The sequence below is a fragment of the Syngnathoides biaculeatus genome, chromosome 8, assembly GCF_019802595.1.
Source record: "Syngnathoides biaculeatus isolate LvHL_M chromosome 8, ASM1980259v1, whole genome shotgun sequence".
Taxonomy (NCBI): Eukaryota; Metazoa; Chordata; class Actinopteri; order Syngnathiformes; family Syngnathidae; genus Syngnathoides; species Syngnathoides biaculeatus.
In genome coordinates, this window is record NC_084647.1 from 19558430 (window position 1) to 19578774 (window position 20345).

Below are 20345 nucleotides of genomic sequence, written 5' to 3' on the forward strand. Positions count from 1 at the left end.
CAATCACGGCTATTTCATCCTGTTTACAGCATAATTGGCAGTCACCGAACCAAACCCTTCTATTCCTCCTGAAAAAAAAGTGGTATCGGCGTAGAGTATTTTCGCATTTTTTTTCCAAGTACCAGTACTATAGAACTCTCCATTAATCAATCTAAAATTTCTCTTACGGGATATGGCGGTAAAACCGTGACAAAATGATTACCACACATTAACTTTAAAGCAAAAATGAACAATTTGTCCAAAAAGGTCATGGCTTTCTTCTCTCTCTCAGATGTCCTCGGATATCCTTGAGGCTCTCTGCCGGAGGAATCCCGACATTCCAGGAGAATTTACAGAATCAACGGGCATGAAATTCATTTCTTCACATGGCTGCTTCTGCGCCTCCTAATCATAACCTGCACTGACAATTCAATCCTGCACTCCAGCACCTCATTGCACTTTTTTGGGTGGGGGGGGCTTCCTCCTCCTCCTTCACCGCCTTCTCTTCTTCCTTAGCCGGCCCTCGCTTAATTGTGGCGCACCCCTCCACACCTCATTAGGCCCAACAGAAAACAATTTACAATGCCAACCTTCATTACAGTAATGGCCATAACGGAGTAAGTGACCTGCTTTTTTCTCCGCGACTTCAGCCAGGCAGACGGAAAAGGGAGGGGCGGGGTTGGGGGTTTTATGTTTGTGTTACGGATGTGGTGTCAAAAAAAAAAAAATATGAAGTGATTCCCTAATGGCCGCTCAGACCTGGTGATTAGCCTTTATGAAACCGAGGTAGCAGCTTCCAGAGGCGGCCTCTGCCTAATTGGGCAAAATTTGATTTTGGGCCTTTTGGGGCCTACTTCCACCCAAAAAAATATTAATCATTCATAAAACTAGTATGTTATACACTAAATATCATTGAGGTCAGTGACTTTCAAAGTGTGGTACACAACAGACTAAATGGCTAATTAGTTCAGTTATATTTAACTTTTAAATTCAATATATTTGCATTAAGAGCTATATTTTTAAACATTAATTTAGACAATTTTTACATGCAACAGATTTTAATAGAATCATTATTTTAGTAGTTTTTAAATGTTCCTATCTTTAAGCATATTCTTGAGGCAGAAATGGTACTGCATATTGTTACAGAAGCTTATATTAAATATATTTTGGGGGAAAAAAAACAGTCTCATTTTTGACTACGCTACTATACATTAATATTGGACGTAGTGGCTGTATAATTTTTAGATAGTAAAAAGTTTGTGAGCAACTGATCAAAGCCAACTAAAAGTAACCACAAAAAAAATACTGTATACAATTCATTCACTGAAAAAGTGTCTTCAGGTTTATTATTATTATCATTATTATTTTTTTTTAACTGCAACAGTATTGTATACCAATCACATTACTTTGTCTCTTTCTATTGTCTATATCACTTATCCCCACAAGTAGTGCAGGAACTGGAGTCTATCCCGGGTGACGTTGAGCGAGTGAGAGAGGATACACTTTTGATTGGTCGCCAGCCAATCGCAGGGCATAAATAGACGAACAAGCACTCACAGGTGTGATGTGGGTGGAAACGGTAGTAGCTGGGGGAAAGGAATGAGGATTGGAACCCCCAAACACAGAACTGTGTGGCAGATATGTTAACCACTCCTTCACAGTGCAGGCATAGTTTGAAAAAAAAAAAAAAAAAAAAAAAAAGCCATGTCAATACTGAAACAAAGATGGAACTCAACAGACTTGAGCAGAGTGACAGATGCTTGACAAAAATAAATATCAAATAGAATAATTGGGTTGTAGGGTTTGGGAGTTCAGGTCCAAAACGCTTTACTTCTACTGGGGGGGGGGGGGGGGGAACTTTCCTAATTACACTGAAGTGTTTTATGTTCCCCTGTTTTTCTGAATACTCCAGGCTCTGTTGACTGTAAATTGTTCTTGGCGGCCGCTTCGTGGCTGCTGGGCCTTAAGCAGGTGCTTCGTTCACTTATGCCTTGGGCCGACTCTGGTGGTGGGGGTCTTTTGGGTCACCCCTCCCAATACCTGCGGCCCTCCTTTACTCCAGAGGGTGAGATGTATTCTACTGCAACTTTAGGATCAGTTTGCCTGCCGCTTCCCCATGAACATGAGCAATTTGGCCCGAAGAAGTCCACATTGAAGCACAAACCGTGCCACAACCCGGCGTCGCGGTGGCTGGGACTTGGGGGAGCAAAACTACTCAAACTCTGCACTTAAGTAGAAGTACTCCAGTGCCTTGAGATACGAGTGACCAGACTGGAGTTATTTTGGCGATTCAGCGCTCTATGGTAGCTGTGAACGCAGCTCACTTGACGATCAAGCTTCAAAGGAGAAACTTCAGTCTGCTTAATGGCAGCCCCAACGCTGATGTACTAAACACATAAAAAGACAACTATGTCGTTGTGTTTAAAACTTCTGTGACTGACTTTAGCCCGTTAGCTTAATGCTAATGCTAACATTAAAATGGAAATATAACCCCTTAACCACTAAGTGTTTGAAAACAAACAGTGCAGTAACCCATTTAAAGATTTAATATAGCAGTACTCACGGTCGTAAACCCCTTATCCCGAATATCCCGAACGAGGAGCTGAGACGTCTCTGCCGTACAGACGTCCATGTCCTGACTGTGTTATACTGGCCCCAGGCGGGCAAAACGCGCATCTATTATTGAGGCAAAGCGTGCCAAAAACGGTTTTGTTCTTTTTAATTCCATTCAATTATATTTACATGAAGTACAACATTATTGAATGCTATTTCTCTAATTAAAAAACAGGATTTTGCTTGTCAGGGAGACTGGAACGGATTAAATGCATTTCAGTTCATTTCAACAGGGAAGGGTGATTTTAGTTACAAGCGTGTTCACGGAACAAAGAATGTATCTCAAGGCATCACTGAATTGATACCAGTGTTAAAAAATTAATTAATTAATTAATTAAATAAAAGGTAAGTAGTAGTAGTAGTGAAGTAATGTATGCACTCACTTCAACAGACTTGGTGCACCCCCTCACATCAGAATCAGTTTAATTTCATTTCATCTGTCTCCAGTAGTAGTAGTAGTATAATGACAAATTAGCCACTGTGATGAAATATACATCCATCCATTTTCTTTGCCACTTATCCTCACAAGGGTTGCGAGAGTGCTGGAGGAGGGCAACGGGCAGGAGGCGAGGCGCACCCTGAACTGCCTGCCAGCCAATCGCAGGGCACATAGAAACAGACAACAGCTGGACTCACAATCACACCTAGGGACAATTTAGAGTGTCCAATTAATGTCGCGTGTTTTTGGGATGTGGGAGGAAACAGGAGTTGCCGGAGAAAACCCATGCAGGCATGGGGAGAACATGCAAAGTCCACACAGGTGGGGCCGGGATCAAACCCGTGCCCTCAGAACTGTGAGGCCAACGCTTTACCATCTGATCCACTGTGTCACCGGGAAATATACATTTAAAACTTTTTTTTGTGTGTGTGGAGACTCAAAGGGCAATGAAAGTGTACTACAATGACAATGCAATACATACACCTTGAAAATAATAATTAAAAAAAGTCACCTTTACGGATACTCACGGTCACCAAATTGCAAGGTTTTTTTTGTGGACTCCCCCCTCCCCACTCCCAAAAACATGCCACACCACCCTTTCCCGTATGCAAATTCAATCAGGAATCAATGAAAAACAGGGGAGCAAGCCTTTGTTAATAGTGTATAATAATCATCCAACTGGGTGACAAAACATTAAACAAATTTTTGACTCAAATGTGGAGTCAGCGAAATGAGTGATGAAGTGTGTGTGTGTTTTTTTAAGGCTTCTTTGATGAGACCGCGACACACTCATAGCTGTCTTTGATTCAAATCCCACCTCGTGCGCAAGCATATTGAACAAAATCATAAAGCTCCATGAAAGGCCTCGCGCTCTCTTGATGTGTGCGTGCGCTGTACAATCTAATCAGGCCCCCTTCGCTCCCCCCCTGGATTGATGCCGATTGTCGGAGAATGACTCGGAGCGGTGGACCACACAAGGAGACCAAGCGAGGGGAAGACGATGAACAAGAAGGGAAGCAAACGGGAGAGATGCCAGCAGAGTAATTCTCGCCTATCGGGGTCGTGCTATTTTGTGGATTTCGATTTGTTTTTCTATATATTTACTGTGTTTAAATCAGTGTGCCTTGATATTTACTCCAGGAATTCTGCCAAAGCAACAAACATGTGACATGACCAGGGAGAATAATTCAGATTTTTACTCCGTGGGAAATATCAGCACCATCACTGAGTAGGAATCGATCCCCCACTGCCTGGACCAAAGTCAGGCGCGTGCACCACTACACCATCAGTGACTCCTAAGTCCAGTCAAATGTATAAAATATTTTGAAGTGTCACAAAAGTAACATATTTATGCAAAATGTCCATGATTGTCCAGTGAGTGTCATAAAAGCTGTGTCAATGTTCACTTTGTACTATTTTCCCGATTACTTGATATCAGCTACAATAGCATTAATTTGCATGTGTAGCTTTTTTTGGGAGGGGGGGGGGGAGTGAGGGGAGCAGGGTTGCGTGGGAAATCTCGCAACAACAACGTGGTCGCTCGGGGAGCAACACCATGAGGACAAGCATCCATCCAAAGCACATCGCTGGGTTCAATTAACTGCATGCACGCTTCTCCTCAGTCGCCACAATTTAGCTGTTTTATTAACATTTCATGTCATTTGGGAACCTCATTTTTTTGCAAAACAAATACATGTCTCTCCAGTAACCACCTATTTGTCCAATCATTCATGCACCCACCCGCTTCCGCTTATCCAAGGTGGGGTCACGGGGGGAGGGGTGGGGGGGCATCTTAAAAAAGGAGGCCCAGATTTCCCTCTGCTCAACCACTTTCCAAGCCATTCGAGAGATGTAGCTTCAAGATGGATGTCCACAGGCTCCCATTGGGACATGCCCAGAACACTTCACGAGGGGGGTCCAGGAGGCATCCTAACCAGATCCCCGAGCCACCTCATCTGACTCCTCTCGATGCAGAGGAGCAGCTGCTCTACTCTGAGAGTTGAAGAGGAAGAACTCCCAATGGACACGGTCGGAGTCCACAAAACAAATGTCGACCTGTTGGCCTACTCGCATGCACCCTCAAGGACCCAGCTGAGGGTTTCGAGCTGGTCCACTGTTCCACGGCAATGGGAAAACCCCCACTGGTTCTCATGCATCTGATATTCACACTCTTTTGTGGATACATGTTAAAGGAAAATTCTGGTGGTTTGGAGTAACAATGTATCAAATAGGTCATGTAATATGTACTCTATCTTGATAATATTAAATCTTCTCTCATTTAATACTGTTTTGAGAAGATTATTATCGATAATTACGAATTTTCAGGTGTGCCGCAATTTTTGAGTCACATGACCTACGTGCGCGGATGTGACGTGTCACATGCCGTTCCAAACCCTCGATTACATAGGACACCATTATGCCCAGTCCCGATTCCTTGGATTTATCCTCATCTGATGAAGAAAAAGCCGTATCGGATGATCGGGAAGATGGAGGAACACTTCCATATAGATTTGAACCTGTGGCTGTAAATAATGTTGAATATTCGGATGGTTCTTCGGGCGGAATGACGCGGAGTCTGACGAGCGAGCACCGCCGAGCGGTGGAGCCATGAGCTCGATCCCCGGCGAGCGACCTCTGGGGGATCGGAGGAGCGACCTCACCGGGAAGCTCGCTCGTCAGACTCCGCGTCATTCCGGCCAGAGAACCATCCGAATATTCAACATTATTTACAGCCGCAGGTTCAAATCTGTATGGAAGTGTTCCTCTCCTCCGTCTTCCCGATCAACCGATGCTGCTATTTCTTCATCAGATGAGAATAAATCCAAGAAATCGGCACTGGGCATAATGGTGTCCTATGTAATTGAACCTTTGGAACGGCACGTAACACGTCACATCTGCGCACGTAGGTCATGTGACTTGCGAAAATGGCGGTGCACCTGAAAATTCGTAATTGTCGATAATAATCTTCTCAAAACAGTATTGAGAGAGGACTTAACATCACATAATCAAGATAGAGTACATATTACATGACTTATTGGATACATTGTGACTAAAAACCACCGGAATTTTGCTTTAACTTAAGTTCAGGCAAGGTAACGCACAAAATCACACAAGAGAGCTCAACGGCATCGAGCAACGCGCCTCACCTCCACCTTACGCCCTAACACTGTACATAAACACACTCCACCCAGCAGCACCGAACTGTAATGCGAAGCTGACTCGTGCCAAAAATAAGACAGGCTGATGTGGCGTTCATGGCTGGACTGTGTTTGTTTAATACTGAGTCAGCGGGTTTAGCCGCAGCTTATAAGTCACTATGCATGACCGACATATGGCCACGCACTTGCGCGTGCGCACACATGATGTTTGCCTAAAAAGAAGTAGCATGACGCAATTTTGGTGTCACTTGTATTTGCTTCATGCTGCCAAATGTTGTGAAAGGTCATTTTGTGGGGGGAGGGAACCATTTTCGGTCAACTTACAAAATAGACTTCTCTTGCCGCACTATGAGGTAGGTGGAAAGTATACAGTTGGACTCTAGACTGTAATGATAAACATAATCAACGTGTTGGCCGTGACTTGGGAAAGCTTTTTGAAGAACTAGTCTGGGACTTGTCGACCGTGTGATTTCGATCTCCATTTTTAACATTGGCTTTTTCGTTTGGGCTCGGCCTGCTAGGGGTCACCCTGACTAGATCGATAGACTTTTTCTCAAGTTTTCCTCGAGCCCGCTTGCGAGCCGGTCCCATCCTCATTATCCTTCTACCAACCTATCTCCTCCCTGGCCACGTCGAAGCCATCCCTAGCTGGTATTTTAAAATCTTACACTCCACTCCGACTTGGATTTCCGCTTAAAGCCCAAGTGACATGCCTATAAACATTATAAAATAGATATTGGAGTGAAAAATACATGTAACATTATTCACTTCAATGTCTACACGAAAAAATAAATATGAGCAGAGAGGGCATCATCCATGCGCAAAGTTGTGGAAGTCTCACTCAACATCGAAGTGGTAGCCATATTGCCTGCTACGTCATCAGCAGAGGTCACACTCGGACATTCGCCATTGAACATGTAGTTGCACCTGCTTTGGGAGAGGAACAACAGAGATTTTAGGATTTTTCTGACGCCCCTTCTGATACGGAAGCTCTTTTTGAAGAGAACATCTCACAATCGAGTGAAGTGACCGGGGAAATATTACCCTATCGTTTCAAGCCATATTTACATGATATGCGGATCACTTCTAAGTAACAGCTGACTCTCCGACACTACGTATGACAGTATGTAGCGTACTCAGCCGCAAGCGACAACAACGCCATAAAGCGAGCCCGCTCAGCGTCGCGATGGACCACCCCAGCTCGGCGCCGCGATGAGCGACCGCGGCTGAAGCCATGATTGGTGGACGAAGTGCCAAAGCCGTGATCGGCGGACGCATCGACACATTTAGCACCCATCACTTACATACGCAGATCTTCTGTTATGTTCTGAGAGGATTATGTCCCTCCCCCAACAATTATTTTTTTCAAGTAGCTCTATACACACCTACCTGTCATTTGGAACCCACGAAGCTCTCATCCTTTGCACCTGTGCAATCCATTTTTCACGACAAACCGGGTCTTTTGGAAAAGTGTGAAGAGTGAATCCATCCTGCCGAGTGTTCGAAGAATATCGAGCAATACAACGAGCCGGCATTTTGGCTAACACGAAGGAACAAAGAGCTACCTTCCCGCATATAAACACACGAGGCCGCCTGAGTTGGCTCCTGCTGATAACCTCACTTCCTGCTTCTGCTCCAAAACAAATCCCTCAAAAGGATTTGCATGGCGTGAGTTTCAAAAAGCCATCTATGTCAAAGTCATGTTTTGTGGTGAAAAAACGGATGGGTCCATTCCAGCTGCCTTTTTTTTTTTTCAAAATTAAAAAACTACAAATCATGCTTTTCATGTCAATGAACCTTTAAGTAATTTGGTAGCTTTAAGGCAGAAGGGTGAACGCAACCAGTTGGATGTCTTTGACAGGAGAATGGGGATGGGATGGGGGCAGGGGGTCTCAATAACTGTCCCATGGAGAGTGCGCTCTGCTTTGGGGGGTTCGGACTGGCAGGCTCCAAGGCAACCTCAGGGGTGAAGGGTGAGTGGTAACGGTTGCTTTTATCTGCTAATGAGGTTGGATACCTGGGGCTCCATGTCTCTGGGGGGGGGTGACTGAGTGACAAGATGACAGCAATGCCATCTTCCCTCAGTACCCTTTTTGGTGGTTGCGAAGTGTGGGGGGGTCGCAACAAGTAAAATCCCATTAAAATATCTGTCATCCCTCAATGCTGAATGGCATTTATTGGCAAAGGGTCTTGAATTAAAGCTGAGTGTTGCACTTTAATCACGCCGATTGTTTTTATTTCACATGATGCCATTACAAAAGGCAGCACACATGTCACCTGTCATGTCGTCGACTGAGAAAGAAGTCCATTAAGTGTGATTTAGCGCCAGTATTATGCAGCTCTCCTTTGTGTGCTGCTGAGATTTCGTGAATGGGAATGACAGTTTTCTACCCCTCCTCCTCCATTCCCCCCCACCCTATTCAGCACCCAGCCACCGGCATTCGGTGGGAGTGGATGTGGATTGAGTCTGCATCTTTTGTGCGGAGAGCACGCCGTGTTTGCTTAGCCTCACGCCGCCGCATGCTAAGGGCGGGCGTGGGTGGCTGGATTGTTTGTCGCTTGAGTGCTGATATGAATAAGGTTCTATGAAAAAGGTGGTGCCTTGACGAGTGCCCCAATTTAAAGGTTTTTCCCATTACAAGCCTTCGCACTTTTGCAGGTTGAGAATGGTTCTTCAAAAAGAGGCATAGTGTGCTTGCTTCAAGTGTTTTTTTGCCATTAGAACTATTCAAAAAATGTGCTTAAAAAACAATCCTGACATTATTCTCACAAGATTACCTTTTTTTCTATGTAATATTATTACTTGTTCTAAATGGTTTTTTTTTTAAGTAATTATTCTCTTCGGACATCTTGTTTATTGTCTGAATAATTGCTTATTCTATGACTTTATTTTTATAAGATTCAAACTATGAGAACATTACCTTTGAAAACTCCCCTGACTTTATTCTTTTTTGTTGAAATTTTGCTAAAAATGCTGCTGATTTTATGCTTGCAAATTTACAACTTAAAAAATATTATTGAAATTGTTATTTTCTTCACCCCTTCTCTCATTCACAAAAATTTACCTTTGAGTAAAATGACATCTATGAAACAATGTGGAAAAACCGAACCTCATCTTACATTATTATTGCAATATTACAAATTTTTACTGATAAAAAAAAAACCAAAACCTTGAAGCAATGATTTTCTTCATCGCTCATTTATTCTGGCAAAATTCTGACTTTATTCCTGTAAATTTTACAACTTGTTAAAAAAAACAAACTTCACCATCATTATTCTTTCCCTGTCTTAATAGTCTCATGAGTCCCAAAAGAGGGATAAAGATTCAGCGTGGACTTCAAGGAAAACTTCCATTAATGTCGCACAGCCCCTGCAGCCACGATAGATGAAGCAAAATAATCTGCCACTTTATGGACCTTTGCACCCCCAAATGTCTGCCATGTTGCTAATTGCATACATCTGTGCGTGGCTTTTTTGATGTGACGCACGTGTCTGCTCGCAGCAGTGGAAAAAGTGGCAAGAACACATCTTCAATGAGAACCACGCAATATTGGAATATAAATCAACTCTATTGGGTGATTTTATGATGTTTTCAAAAGGTTGTTTTCTCATAGAGGAGCAGTACAGGTGTGGTGACAAACAAAACACCAAATCGGTGACGCCATTACCGAGGGTTAGCTTCCTTTAGCGGGCCCAACTTCGTTAGTTTCTTGTTACTGTTCAGACACCCATCTGCCAGGAATGTCAAAACAAGAACTATTGTTCATTTTGAGGCTATCTGACCATAAAGATCTTGGCTAATATGAAGGTAAGTTCATATGCTAATGCTAATTGGAGACACACTGGCTGCTAGTTATCACATCACATTAACTTTGACAAGCTGTATTACACAAACATGAAAAAAAAAAGAAATAAATAAAGGCACTCAGGATTTTAAAACCAGAATTCGTGGCTGATGGGTCAGTATGTAGCCAGATTTGCTAAAGCTGATGGGAGACACATCTAGTTAGCGTATCAAATTCATTTGGAAAGTGGTTTGCAAACCTCGTTTTCTCAATGAACGCAGCACAACAAAAATAACAGCAAGTGCTTACCCGATTTAGCATCTGTTAGCTTCGTTTGCTAGTCTAGCTGTGCCGAGGATGTCGGGTGTCTTGTCACTTGCTCTTTCAGGTATGTCAAAACAAGGACGTGACTTATTTTGAAGGCGATCCATCTCGCTATCGGGATATGGATAAAGACTCCCATCATAATTTTTTCAAACATTAAAATGGGTGGCATTCAGAAAACCACATACCGAAACCGCTAGTTTAGCTTAGTGTGTCAGCGTTGTCCATCTTGACGCTTTTATGAAGGTTTTCTTGTGACAAGCCTTCAAAATTGTCCTGGCACTATTGTAAAATCCGTGTGAAAAGGGATCCTAAGTAATTATCAGGCTAAAGGCTTCGTTGTACCGTGCTGACGTCACTACGGCTATCCCACGTGTAGTTTGACTTTTTACTCAAGCTCAACTCATGTGCGAAGTTGTGAAAATGTGCTGCAAGTCTTGCTACGGCTGGTAGTGGCTAGGACGAAATACGATGGCGTTTACTCAGCGTATTTTGGTCATTTGCGGGAGCTGTTTTTACTTTGCTTTCCGTAACAAGGGAAGAGTGTCTGCTTGAACAAATTAACTTATTAAATTATTGATATATTATGCTGCATGAACAGTATGGTTTCATGCCTAGAAAGAGCACCACAGATGCATTATTTACCTTGAGAATGCTCGTGGAAAAGTACAGAGAAGGTTGGAAGGAGCGACACTGTGTCTTTGTAGACCGAGAGAAAGCCGATGACAGAGTACCAAGAGAGGAACGGTGGTACTGCATGCGCAGATCTGGTGTGGTGGAGAAATATGTTTGAATAGGACAGGACATGTATGAGGGCAGCAGAACAGCAGTGAAATGTGCCGTAGGTGTCAGAAGAATTTAAGGTGGAGGTGGGACTGCATCAGGGTTACGCGCTGAGCCCCTTCCCATTTGCGGGAGTAATGTATAGGCTGACAGACGAGGTTAGACTGGAATCCCCTTGGACCATGATGTTCGCAGATGATAATGTGATCTGCAGTGAAAGCAGGGAGCAGGCGGAGGAACAATTAGAAAGATGGAGACACGCACTGAAAGGAGGAATGAAGGTGAGCCAAAGTAAAACAGAATACATGTGTGTGAATGAGAGGGGCGGAGGAGGAAGAGTAAAGCTCCAGGGGGAAGAGATAGCAAGGGTGGATGACTTCAAATACTTTGGATCAACAATACAGAACAATGGAAAGTGTGGTAAGGAAGTGGATTAACGGGTCCAAGCAGGTTGGAACAGCTGGCGGCAGGTGTCTGGTGTTCTATGTGACAGAAGAGTCTCCGCCAGGATGAAGGGCAAAGTTTATAAAACAGTGGTGAGGCTGGCCATGAAGTACGGATTAGAGACAGTGGCACTGAAAAAACAACAGGAAACAGAACTGGAGGTAGCAGAAATGAAGATGCTGAGGTTGATGAGCTCATTAGAGGGATAGCCAAAGTTGGATGTTTTGGAAACAAGGTTTGAGAGAGCAGACGTTGATGGTTTGGACATGTTCAGAGGCGAGAGAGTGAGTATGTTGGTAGAAGGGTGCTGAGGATGCCAGCCAAAAGAGTGAGAGGAAGACCAAAGAAAAGGTTGATGGATGTTGTGAGGGAAGACATGAGGACAGTGGGTGTTAGAGATGAAGATGCACAAGAAAGGCTTAGATAGATAGATAAAGATGACATGCTGTGGCGACCCCTAACGGGGCAAGCCGAAAGGAAAAGAAGAATTGATATATTATGCTCCAAAAGCGATCGAGAAGGTGGCGGCGTAGGCGGGATGGGGAGCTGGGAAGAACGATATGTCATCAAAGCATGTGACCAAAACTGGCCAAACACGAAAGATAAACCCCGCAGCGTTCCCCACGCAGCAACTTTTTTTGACGTATGCGCGGCACGGTCACGGGATGGTGTGCGGGCGTTGTCGAGCGCGGGAGTATAAAGTGGCCTTAAGGTGAGGAATTGACCTCTCCCATGAAGCTTATTTTGTCAAACAACACCGCACTTGACGAGCTTCGAAAGTGCTTATCCAAAACAAAGAAAATTTTTTGGGGTGTTTTTGACTTTTTTAAAAAAATTATTTATCATGTGTGATTTTCAAACACCACTCCAAAAAAAAAACCCCAAATGTGGAAATACTGTACAAGCTTCACATTGACCAACATCATTAGTATGTCTGCATGGATCCCGCCGTCTTCTGACACTTCCCATCCCCGCTGTAATAATCCTTTCATCCTAAATCCCCCAGGGCCTCAACGCGATCCAGCAACACTGACTCCACAGCCGCCTACCAAACTCCAAACCCCCGACAACATGGATGCAGTAAAAATGGCATCTGTGTTTACTTTTGTACGACATTTCTTCATACTTGAGGAGTCCGCCGAACCTTCAACGGCATGATTGAATTTGAGATCAAAGGCGTTCAGGTCAAGAGGGCTGCTTCGTTTAGAATAATAACAAAAACGCTTCCGGCGTTGCGTTACATCCCCCTTCTTCTAACTTTATTCTGCTCCTTGTGCCCTCAAACTAAAAAAAAATAAAAAATTTAAAAAAACAGCTTTGAAGAGCTTAAGTTATCACAGTACAAGAAAACATTAACATTAAAGACAATGCAAAAGTACAATATATAGAATAATTGGCTGTTTATTCTTCTTTTGATCATGAATAAATTGCCTTGCCTAGAAGACGAAAGGACCCATGATTGAAACTGAACAGCAGACAGCCATTTTGGTCTGAAGCTACCCTTTTGGGCCAATCCAGGTTTGTTATTTTGTAAAAAAGTTACAAAAATATTCAGTCCCTGACACCACTTTCACAGAACAACATAACGTGCTAAAAAAACCAAGTCACAAGGACACGTGCTGAAATTGAAAAGGAAATCAGCCATTTCGGGCCAATTCCAGAGAACTGATTCAAGGGCTCAAAATTGATATGAAAGTAAAAAGAAAAGAAAAAGGGGGGGGGGAATCAAAACATAACAACAGTGTCAAGGATTGAGACAAAATTGTGTAGACATTTCTGTAATAACATGGCAGTAATTGAACAGGGAGTTGACCATGTTGGTTTGAAGCAGTCATTGTGGGGTAATTGTACAGATCCTGTACTTACTATGGAAAAAAAAAGAAGAAAAAAAGAACCTAGCCCTCAACAAATGTCAATTTTGACAATGGAATTGGGTAGGGATCTCCACCATAATAACAAACCAAGCAAAAGTTGCAAAGACCCACGCTTGAAATTGAACAGCAAGTGGGACATTTTCATATTGAATCAGCCATATTGTCTGAATTCTGCAGATTGCAATATGTCAAATTGTCCTAAATGAGGCTCAATCAGAAACAGGAATCTGTGATGGGTGGGACTAAATTGCCAAACTTTTTTTTTTCTTTTAATCCAACGTAGAGTTCAAGTTCAATTCGAAGATCAGTTTAGGGATTCGCCATGAAAAGAGGGATGTTTTCGCACATTCATCGCTGTGTGCGCCTTGACTACATTTTGTTTTCACGTATCTCCCACTTTTACACACTTGGTTTGTTCAACTCCGGTACATGCAGTACCATAGCTGACAGACTGGAAGAAAGGGTTTGTGTGACACAGTCAATAATACTTTGTGTCCCACACTTGCATGCTGATAACCGGTGGCAGGGCGCCTCCTTATGTCAAATGTGTTCATGTGTCCAATGTGCACCACTAGAATGTATCCCAGCTGACTGAATTTCATACTTACGGACAATTTAAAGCCTTCAGTGAACCTAACGTATATTTTTGGGATGTTTTTGAAATTTTTAATCTCCAATTACTTTCTTGTTCTTTTTCCCGGATTTGCGTAAACGTCCAATTGTGGATGACAACTGCTGTGCTGACCTCTCGCACAAGGAGAGGCGAACGTCTGCCTCGCCCTCCGAGTCGGGACGCTCCGAAGAAACTTCGCTGGAGTGGCGGGTATTGAGGTCCGGCGAGGAGGCCCGGCTGGCGTGTTCCCCGTCTTTCCCCCTGGAGAGCCCCTCCAGGTGGGCTTGAAAGGTGGCGGTTTGTTGCTCCAGGGACAGGAAGCTCTCCTGCACCTTGTCAAACTGAGAACAAGATACCCTTTTTCAGTTCAAATAAAAAAAAATAAAAAATGCAACAGGTGGATACACCGGTTAATCTGGCCATGTACTGGAAGAGCATTCAATTGTTCTCCCTGTGACCTAATGTAGTGAAAAAAAATGGACTTTTTACCTGCTCCATATTGACCTGCAGTAGCAATTCCGGCCACACGGACTCGCTATTGCAGCTTCTGAGTGTGTTGCCTGCAGAGCTGTGACTCCACATCAACTCCTGCAGGAGAAGACAGGACTAAACTGGAAAACATGCCAGGAGGGAGAGAGGGAGAGAGAGCGAGAGAGAAAGAGATCTTCTGACCTGAGGACAAGATGTTTACCTGAAGGAGCTGTGTGCTGTCTTTCAGGTGATCCTGGCAGCCGTCTAGTTGATTCCTGTGGTGGCTCAGATCTGCAAATAAGGTCTTTGCAGATACATGAAACGTGGATGTCATAACTCCAGCATAACAGGACGCATTAAAAAAGCCTCAAGAACCAATGCATGAAATTCAACAGGATGTTGACCACTTTTGGTTTGAAAAAGTCATTTCGGGGTGAATTCTCAGCCTCATACTTAGTTAAATGGAGGGTAAAAAAAAGAAGGCTTGACAACACTTTCACCAATCAACATGAAATTAGTTGGAAATATCTCTAATAAAATATCTTCCTGGGTTCGATCCTGGCCCCACCTGTGTGGGGTTTGCATGTTCTCCCCGTGCCTGCGTGAGTTTTCTCCGGGCACTCTGGTTTCCTCCCACATCCCAAAAACATGCCACATTAATTGGACACTCTAAATTGCCCCTAGGTGTGATTGTGAGTGCGACCGTTTGTCTCCATGTGCCCTGCGATTGGCTGGCAACCAGTTCAGGTTCACAGGTTCAACCTGCCTCCTGTCCATTGACAGCTGAGATAGGGTCCAGCACCTCCGCGACCCTCGTGAGGATAAGCGGCAAAAGAAAATGGATGAATGGATAGCTCTAATAACACACTGCATGAAAAAGTCACCAGGGCCAATGGGTAAAATTAAACGGGAAGCCGGCCATTTTGTTGGGAAGCATCAAAGTTTGGGCAAATTCCAGGCCTTGTACTTTGTAAGAAAGTTAAGGGGAAAAACACATCTGGCCCTGACTGAAATTTCACCTACGGAATGAAATTGGCCGGACACGTCGATCATAACGGGATGAATTAAAACGTCTCAAGGACCCATGCATGAAGTTGAACAGGAAGTGGACCATTTAATATTTGAAGCAGACATTATGGGGTGAATTACAGACTTTATACTTGGCGGAAAAATAAAAAAGGTCATGAAGGAATGAGCTCCATTTTCATCATTGGACACAAAATTGTACACCAACATCCATCATAACAGGGCACATGAAAAAGTCTCAAGAACCCACGCAAGAAATTGAAAAGGAAGTCAGCTATTTTTGTTGGAAAATGCCAGTTGCCAGTCACAAGGCACATTTGTATTATGGCCATTTTATAGTCTGGTAGCGCCCTCTAACGGTGGAAACTCCACAATGCAGTTAAGCAGTCGTGAGTGCGTATGTAGAAAGCAGTTGTTCATCCCGACCATTGTCTGTCCATTTATTGATGCCATTAGTATCATGAAACATCACACCTAGTTTACCTCGGCACCGTGGTGGGCCGATGCCAGGTCCGTGTGGTCTTGATCTCCCTCTCTCGTGAGCGTGACTCCAGTGTGAAGCTCCTCCAGTTGGCCCCAGCGACGCTCCACGCCGTCCTGCAGCTCCTTCACGCCCGACTCAAACTCAGCCTGGACCAGGAGCAACCTCCTCAGCAAGCTGCCCCTAAAAGTGGAGACAACACACCAGATGAGAAAGGATCTCGACACATTTGAAACTTCAAAAATTCGAACCATAATTTCCGGCTTATAAACTGCAATTTTTTTCACACGCTTTCAAGCCTGCAGTTTTTATGCGGTAATGCGCCCAATATGTGCATTTTTTCTAACGGCCGCAAGGGGGCATTCGAGCGGAAAAGGTAAGAGTGAGAACGGTGTAATATATGTGCCGAGGAAATTACTTTTACTGGTATGTTTTTTTTTTTTTAACGACCCTGTTAGCGCTGTGCTAGCGTGTTGCTACTGTGTTACTGCCACGTCTCAGTGATTGTTACCGGTATGTTTTGTTTTTTGTTTTTTAACCAGCCCTGTTAGCACCGCGCTAGCATGTTTCTGCTGTGTTCCTTCTGCATCTCAGTGATTTAGGTATGTTTTTTTTAACTAGCTCTGTTAGTGCTGTGCTACCGTGTTGCCACAGTAGAGCTGCCATGGCTGTTTTTTTTTTTTAATTGGTATGGGGTTTTTTTCCAAGCAGCCCTGTTCATGCTACCGTGTTGTTGCTATGTTAAGCTAAGCTAAGGTTTTAAAACTTTGAAAACTCTACTGTACAGTCTTGTAAATATCTTGTGTTTCAATGTGGGTTCCAATGTGGGCACTTGCAGTGTGATTTATGTATGTACCAAATAGTATTACTTTTACAAATGGACTGGGTGAGTCTTATAATCCAGTGTGTTCTGTAGGCCGGAAATTACACTAATTCGTAACTTGCATAGCAAACCCGCGAACCTTTTCCGTAGGTAGTTCCGGATGAGCGTCACTTTGTCGCTCAACACGGAGTCCAGCTTCATGGATTCGGACCCCGGAGGAATGCGCTCAAGTGTGTTGGACACAGACTGCAATGAAGAGAATGAGTGAGGCCCTCAGATGTCAGTTGAGAAAGTGAAGACTCACCTCCAACCTGGATAGGAGATCTTGAATATGAAGGCCGCTGGGGTCCGCAAGGGGCTCCTGAAGCACACTCAGCAGCAGGCTGTCTACCAGGGCAAAACCCAGAAGAATAGGGACACCTGAACTTGTTGACCTGAAGACAACATTGGGCACAGTGAACTGCAGCATATTTACAAATATAACTCTAATAATTTGTTTTCATTGTTGGTGGCACGGTGGATCAGCTGGAAAGCGTTGACCTCACAGTTCTGAGGTCCCAGGTTCATACCCGAACACGCCTGTGTGGAGTTTACATGTTCTACCTGTGCCTGTGTGGGTTTTCTCCGGGCACTTCGGTTTCCTCCCACATCCAAAAAAAAAAATCACGCAACATTAATTGGACGCACTAAATGGCCCCTAGGTGTGATTGTAAGTGCGGCTGTTTGTCTCTATATGCCCTGTGATTGGCTGGCAACCAGTTCATGGTGTACCCTGCCTCCTGCCCGTTGAAAGCTGGAATAGGCTCCAGCACGCTCCATGACCCTTGTGAGGATAAGCGGCTAAGAAAATGGATGGATGGATGTTATCGTTCAACGCCCAACGGAATTGTGCGCCTTCCGGTGTGCACACCTTGGCCAGCAGGGGACAGTAAAATACAGACAAGCCTAATACATGAAGAAGAGTTTCTCAATGGAGTGATTCAGGAAGCTGCAGCAATATTGGTGTATTGGGGGCATCTTGGTGCCAGGTAAACAACTGGAATTGAGTTGAGGAGTTTCAGTTAGACCTTTACTGCCATCCTTTGGTATCTATTGACAATTACAAACTTTTTAGTGGCTCTTCAATTGCTCATAGATTTTTGTGATTTGTCACAAACCATGCCACCCATGGAGGACTGGGATGACTCTGGGTTGATTAGAAAAAAAAAAAAAATCCTCACCGCTCATCGGCCATCATCTTGCTTTGAGTGACAGCTTCCTCTTGTATCGCAGGAACGAGGTCCCGTCCGAGTGGTGACATTGTGTACCACAGCGGCACATAGTCACAGCCCCCCAGTGCCCCACACAGCAGGCACAGCAGTGCCCCCCACAAGCACATGTCCTCCAGGGACAGTGGCGCCCCCATATGGCAAACTGACCACAGAGCAGCAGCTAACAGGAAGGCGTACCATCCTGTGAAGGAGAAGAGCTTCCGTCGTCTCTTCCTCCACATCTGTGGGTGCGATGAGGTCCATGGTTTCGGAACGTCACATGATGGCTGCTCTGAGCTGAACACAAGGATGTTCGGATTCAACATGGGATTGAGTGGGTGCCCAAGTTCAATTATAAGGGTACATTATCAAGGTTTTCAAATATAATTTATCACCTGTGAAGAGGCACACTACAGTGGCGATAAATAGGCAAAACCCACCGCATTAAAATAGTTACACACCAAGGGGAGAATATGGCTTGCAAGAATAGCTGAAACAAACAATTGAAGATCAAGTAACTTGCACAGTTTATTATCTTTCCAAAGAGGTCAGACAATTTGCCACGGAGACATGGAACATTTTTGTTTTTGTACTCTGAAGCACACTACACACGCACGAGAAACAGACAGTTGGTTATTGAGATAACAGCACGATATGGGGTGGAGGGAGGGGGACGCATAGTTGTCTATTGTTCCAGATCAGAAGAACTGGCGTCACTCTTGAATAATCTGATTACTAGTCCCAAGTGTTGCAATTCATTATTAAAGGTACAGGGACACACTGAAATGAGTTGTAGGCCAACTACAAAACTGGCCATTACAGCACCCTGGTTTTAGATTAGGAGGTGCTAATTGTGACACTTGCCTGCGAACCACTTCAGCAGATAAAGATCACAATTTTAACCAACAGAATAGTCTAAAAACCTTTGTGCTCCATGCATCCACAATGGAGAAAAAGAGGGGATCAGTGTTTGGCAAGCAAAACGTGACTCATTTTGAACAGAGCAGTTATTATTGCAAACTTACTTAAGCGCACTTTAAACCTAAAACCAGTATGATAACGCAACGTAATTGTTCATTGATGATGTAAATATCCATTAGCTGTTCATAACAGTAGGTCGGACTCCATGTGTCGAATCTTAATTCGTGGGCAGCGTCCCATTATTGGGACATCGTGATTTTCACCCATTATATCCTTCAGTATATCAAAATATTTAAGTTTTTTTAATCTGAAGCCATAAATTGGTATCAAGAGAGGATATCTCATTGGTCAAAGTTAGCACGGAGTTATTTCCCTTTCCTTCCTGACCCAACATGGCAGCCTTAAGTGCACATGGAGCGTTTTCCAAGAGAAGAAAGGGAGAAAGGTCAGTATGCAACCATGATTGTCTTCAAAATGCTAATCCATCAGTATTATTAATACGCAAGTGTCGTAGAATAAGAATTAATAAATATTAATGTTAATATTAATGAACATATCTCTAGTATGTACCACTTCACAGAACTGATAACATACCGTCCCAGTTTTGGGAAGCTGCCTGCGAGAGGATACATCTTTTTTGCCCTTTTTTTATGCGTTCAACAAAAAAGAAGTGTTATTTCCTTGATTGCGGCCTGTTAGGAGACTTTTATTTCAATAAGGCAAAAAATTGCCACCCTGCTCATGAATGGGTTAATAGGCCAAGACGTTGAGTGATACGACTCACCTCTTCTGAGCAGGTTCCTCCTCCCGACCCGTACGGGGAGCCTGGTCCAGGGCTCGGACCAGGGCCGCCCTCGCGCAAGGCCCCGGGCTCCCGTGACAACCGGCGCTGCCGAGCGTCAGCTGAGGCATGACATGCTCTGAGAAAGAGGGAAAAGAATTAGAGCAGCATGCCAAGAAACTTTCGGTTTACCTGACGAGCTTGAAGAACAGGTACTAGCTGCGAGATTGATGGACGAGCCCCACCTCTGAGATCAACACAGCCACTTCCTGGCCTCTTAATCAAACCCTCTGCTAGAGTTAACTCACATTAAAAAAAAAAACAAAAAAACAAACAAAAAAAAAAAAAAATCACACATTTACATAACATATGGGTGTATGAGTTGGTTCAATTACCAATACTTTTTTTTTTTTTACAACTACACTATATTAATGTATGTACAAGTAATAGCTACCTTTTTTAGTATCAAACATGGGGCCAGAAATAATGATGAATAAGAGACTATTGGGTAAGCTTTACAAATAGCAAAGGTCAACAGGATGTTAGAATAGTACAGGACATGTATGAGGGCAGTAGAACA

General features: G+C 43.8%; 1 protein-coding gene across 2 annotated transcripts; it reads right to left on the reverse strand.

Moving 5' to 3' along the window:
• Positions 1-12532: 12532 nt before the first annotated feature.
• Positions 12533-20039, reverse strand: si:ch211-151h10.2 (uncharacterized protein LOC567699 homolog). 2 transcript variants are annotated; one of them, XM_061827263.1, is made up of 8 exons: positions 19769-20039; positions 18262-18360; positions 17118-17247; positions 16953-17059; positions 15993-16173; positions 14704-14787; positions 14502-14600; positions 12533-14353 (listed from the first exon to the last, which is right to left on the reverse strand). In XM_061827263.1, exons 1-8 carry the CDS (start codon positions 19894-19896, stop codon positions 14066-14068), a joined length of 1116 nt encoding a protein of 371 aa, XP_061683247.1. In that variant the 5' UTR covers positions 19897-20039; the 3' UTR covers positions 12533-14065. The 2 variants fall into 2 exon arrangements, with proteins under 2 accessions (XP_061683247.1, XP_061683246.1); XM_061827262.1 differs by having other exon boundaries at positions 18034-18360.
• Positions 20040-20345: the final 306 nt, after the last annotated feature.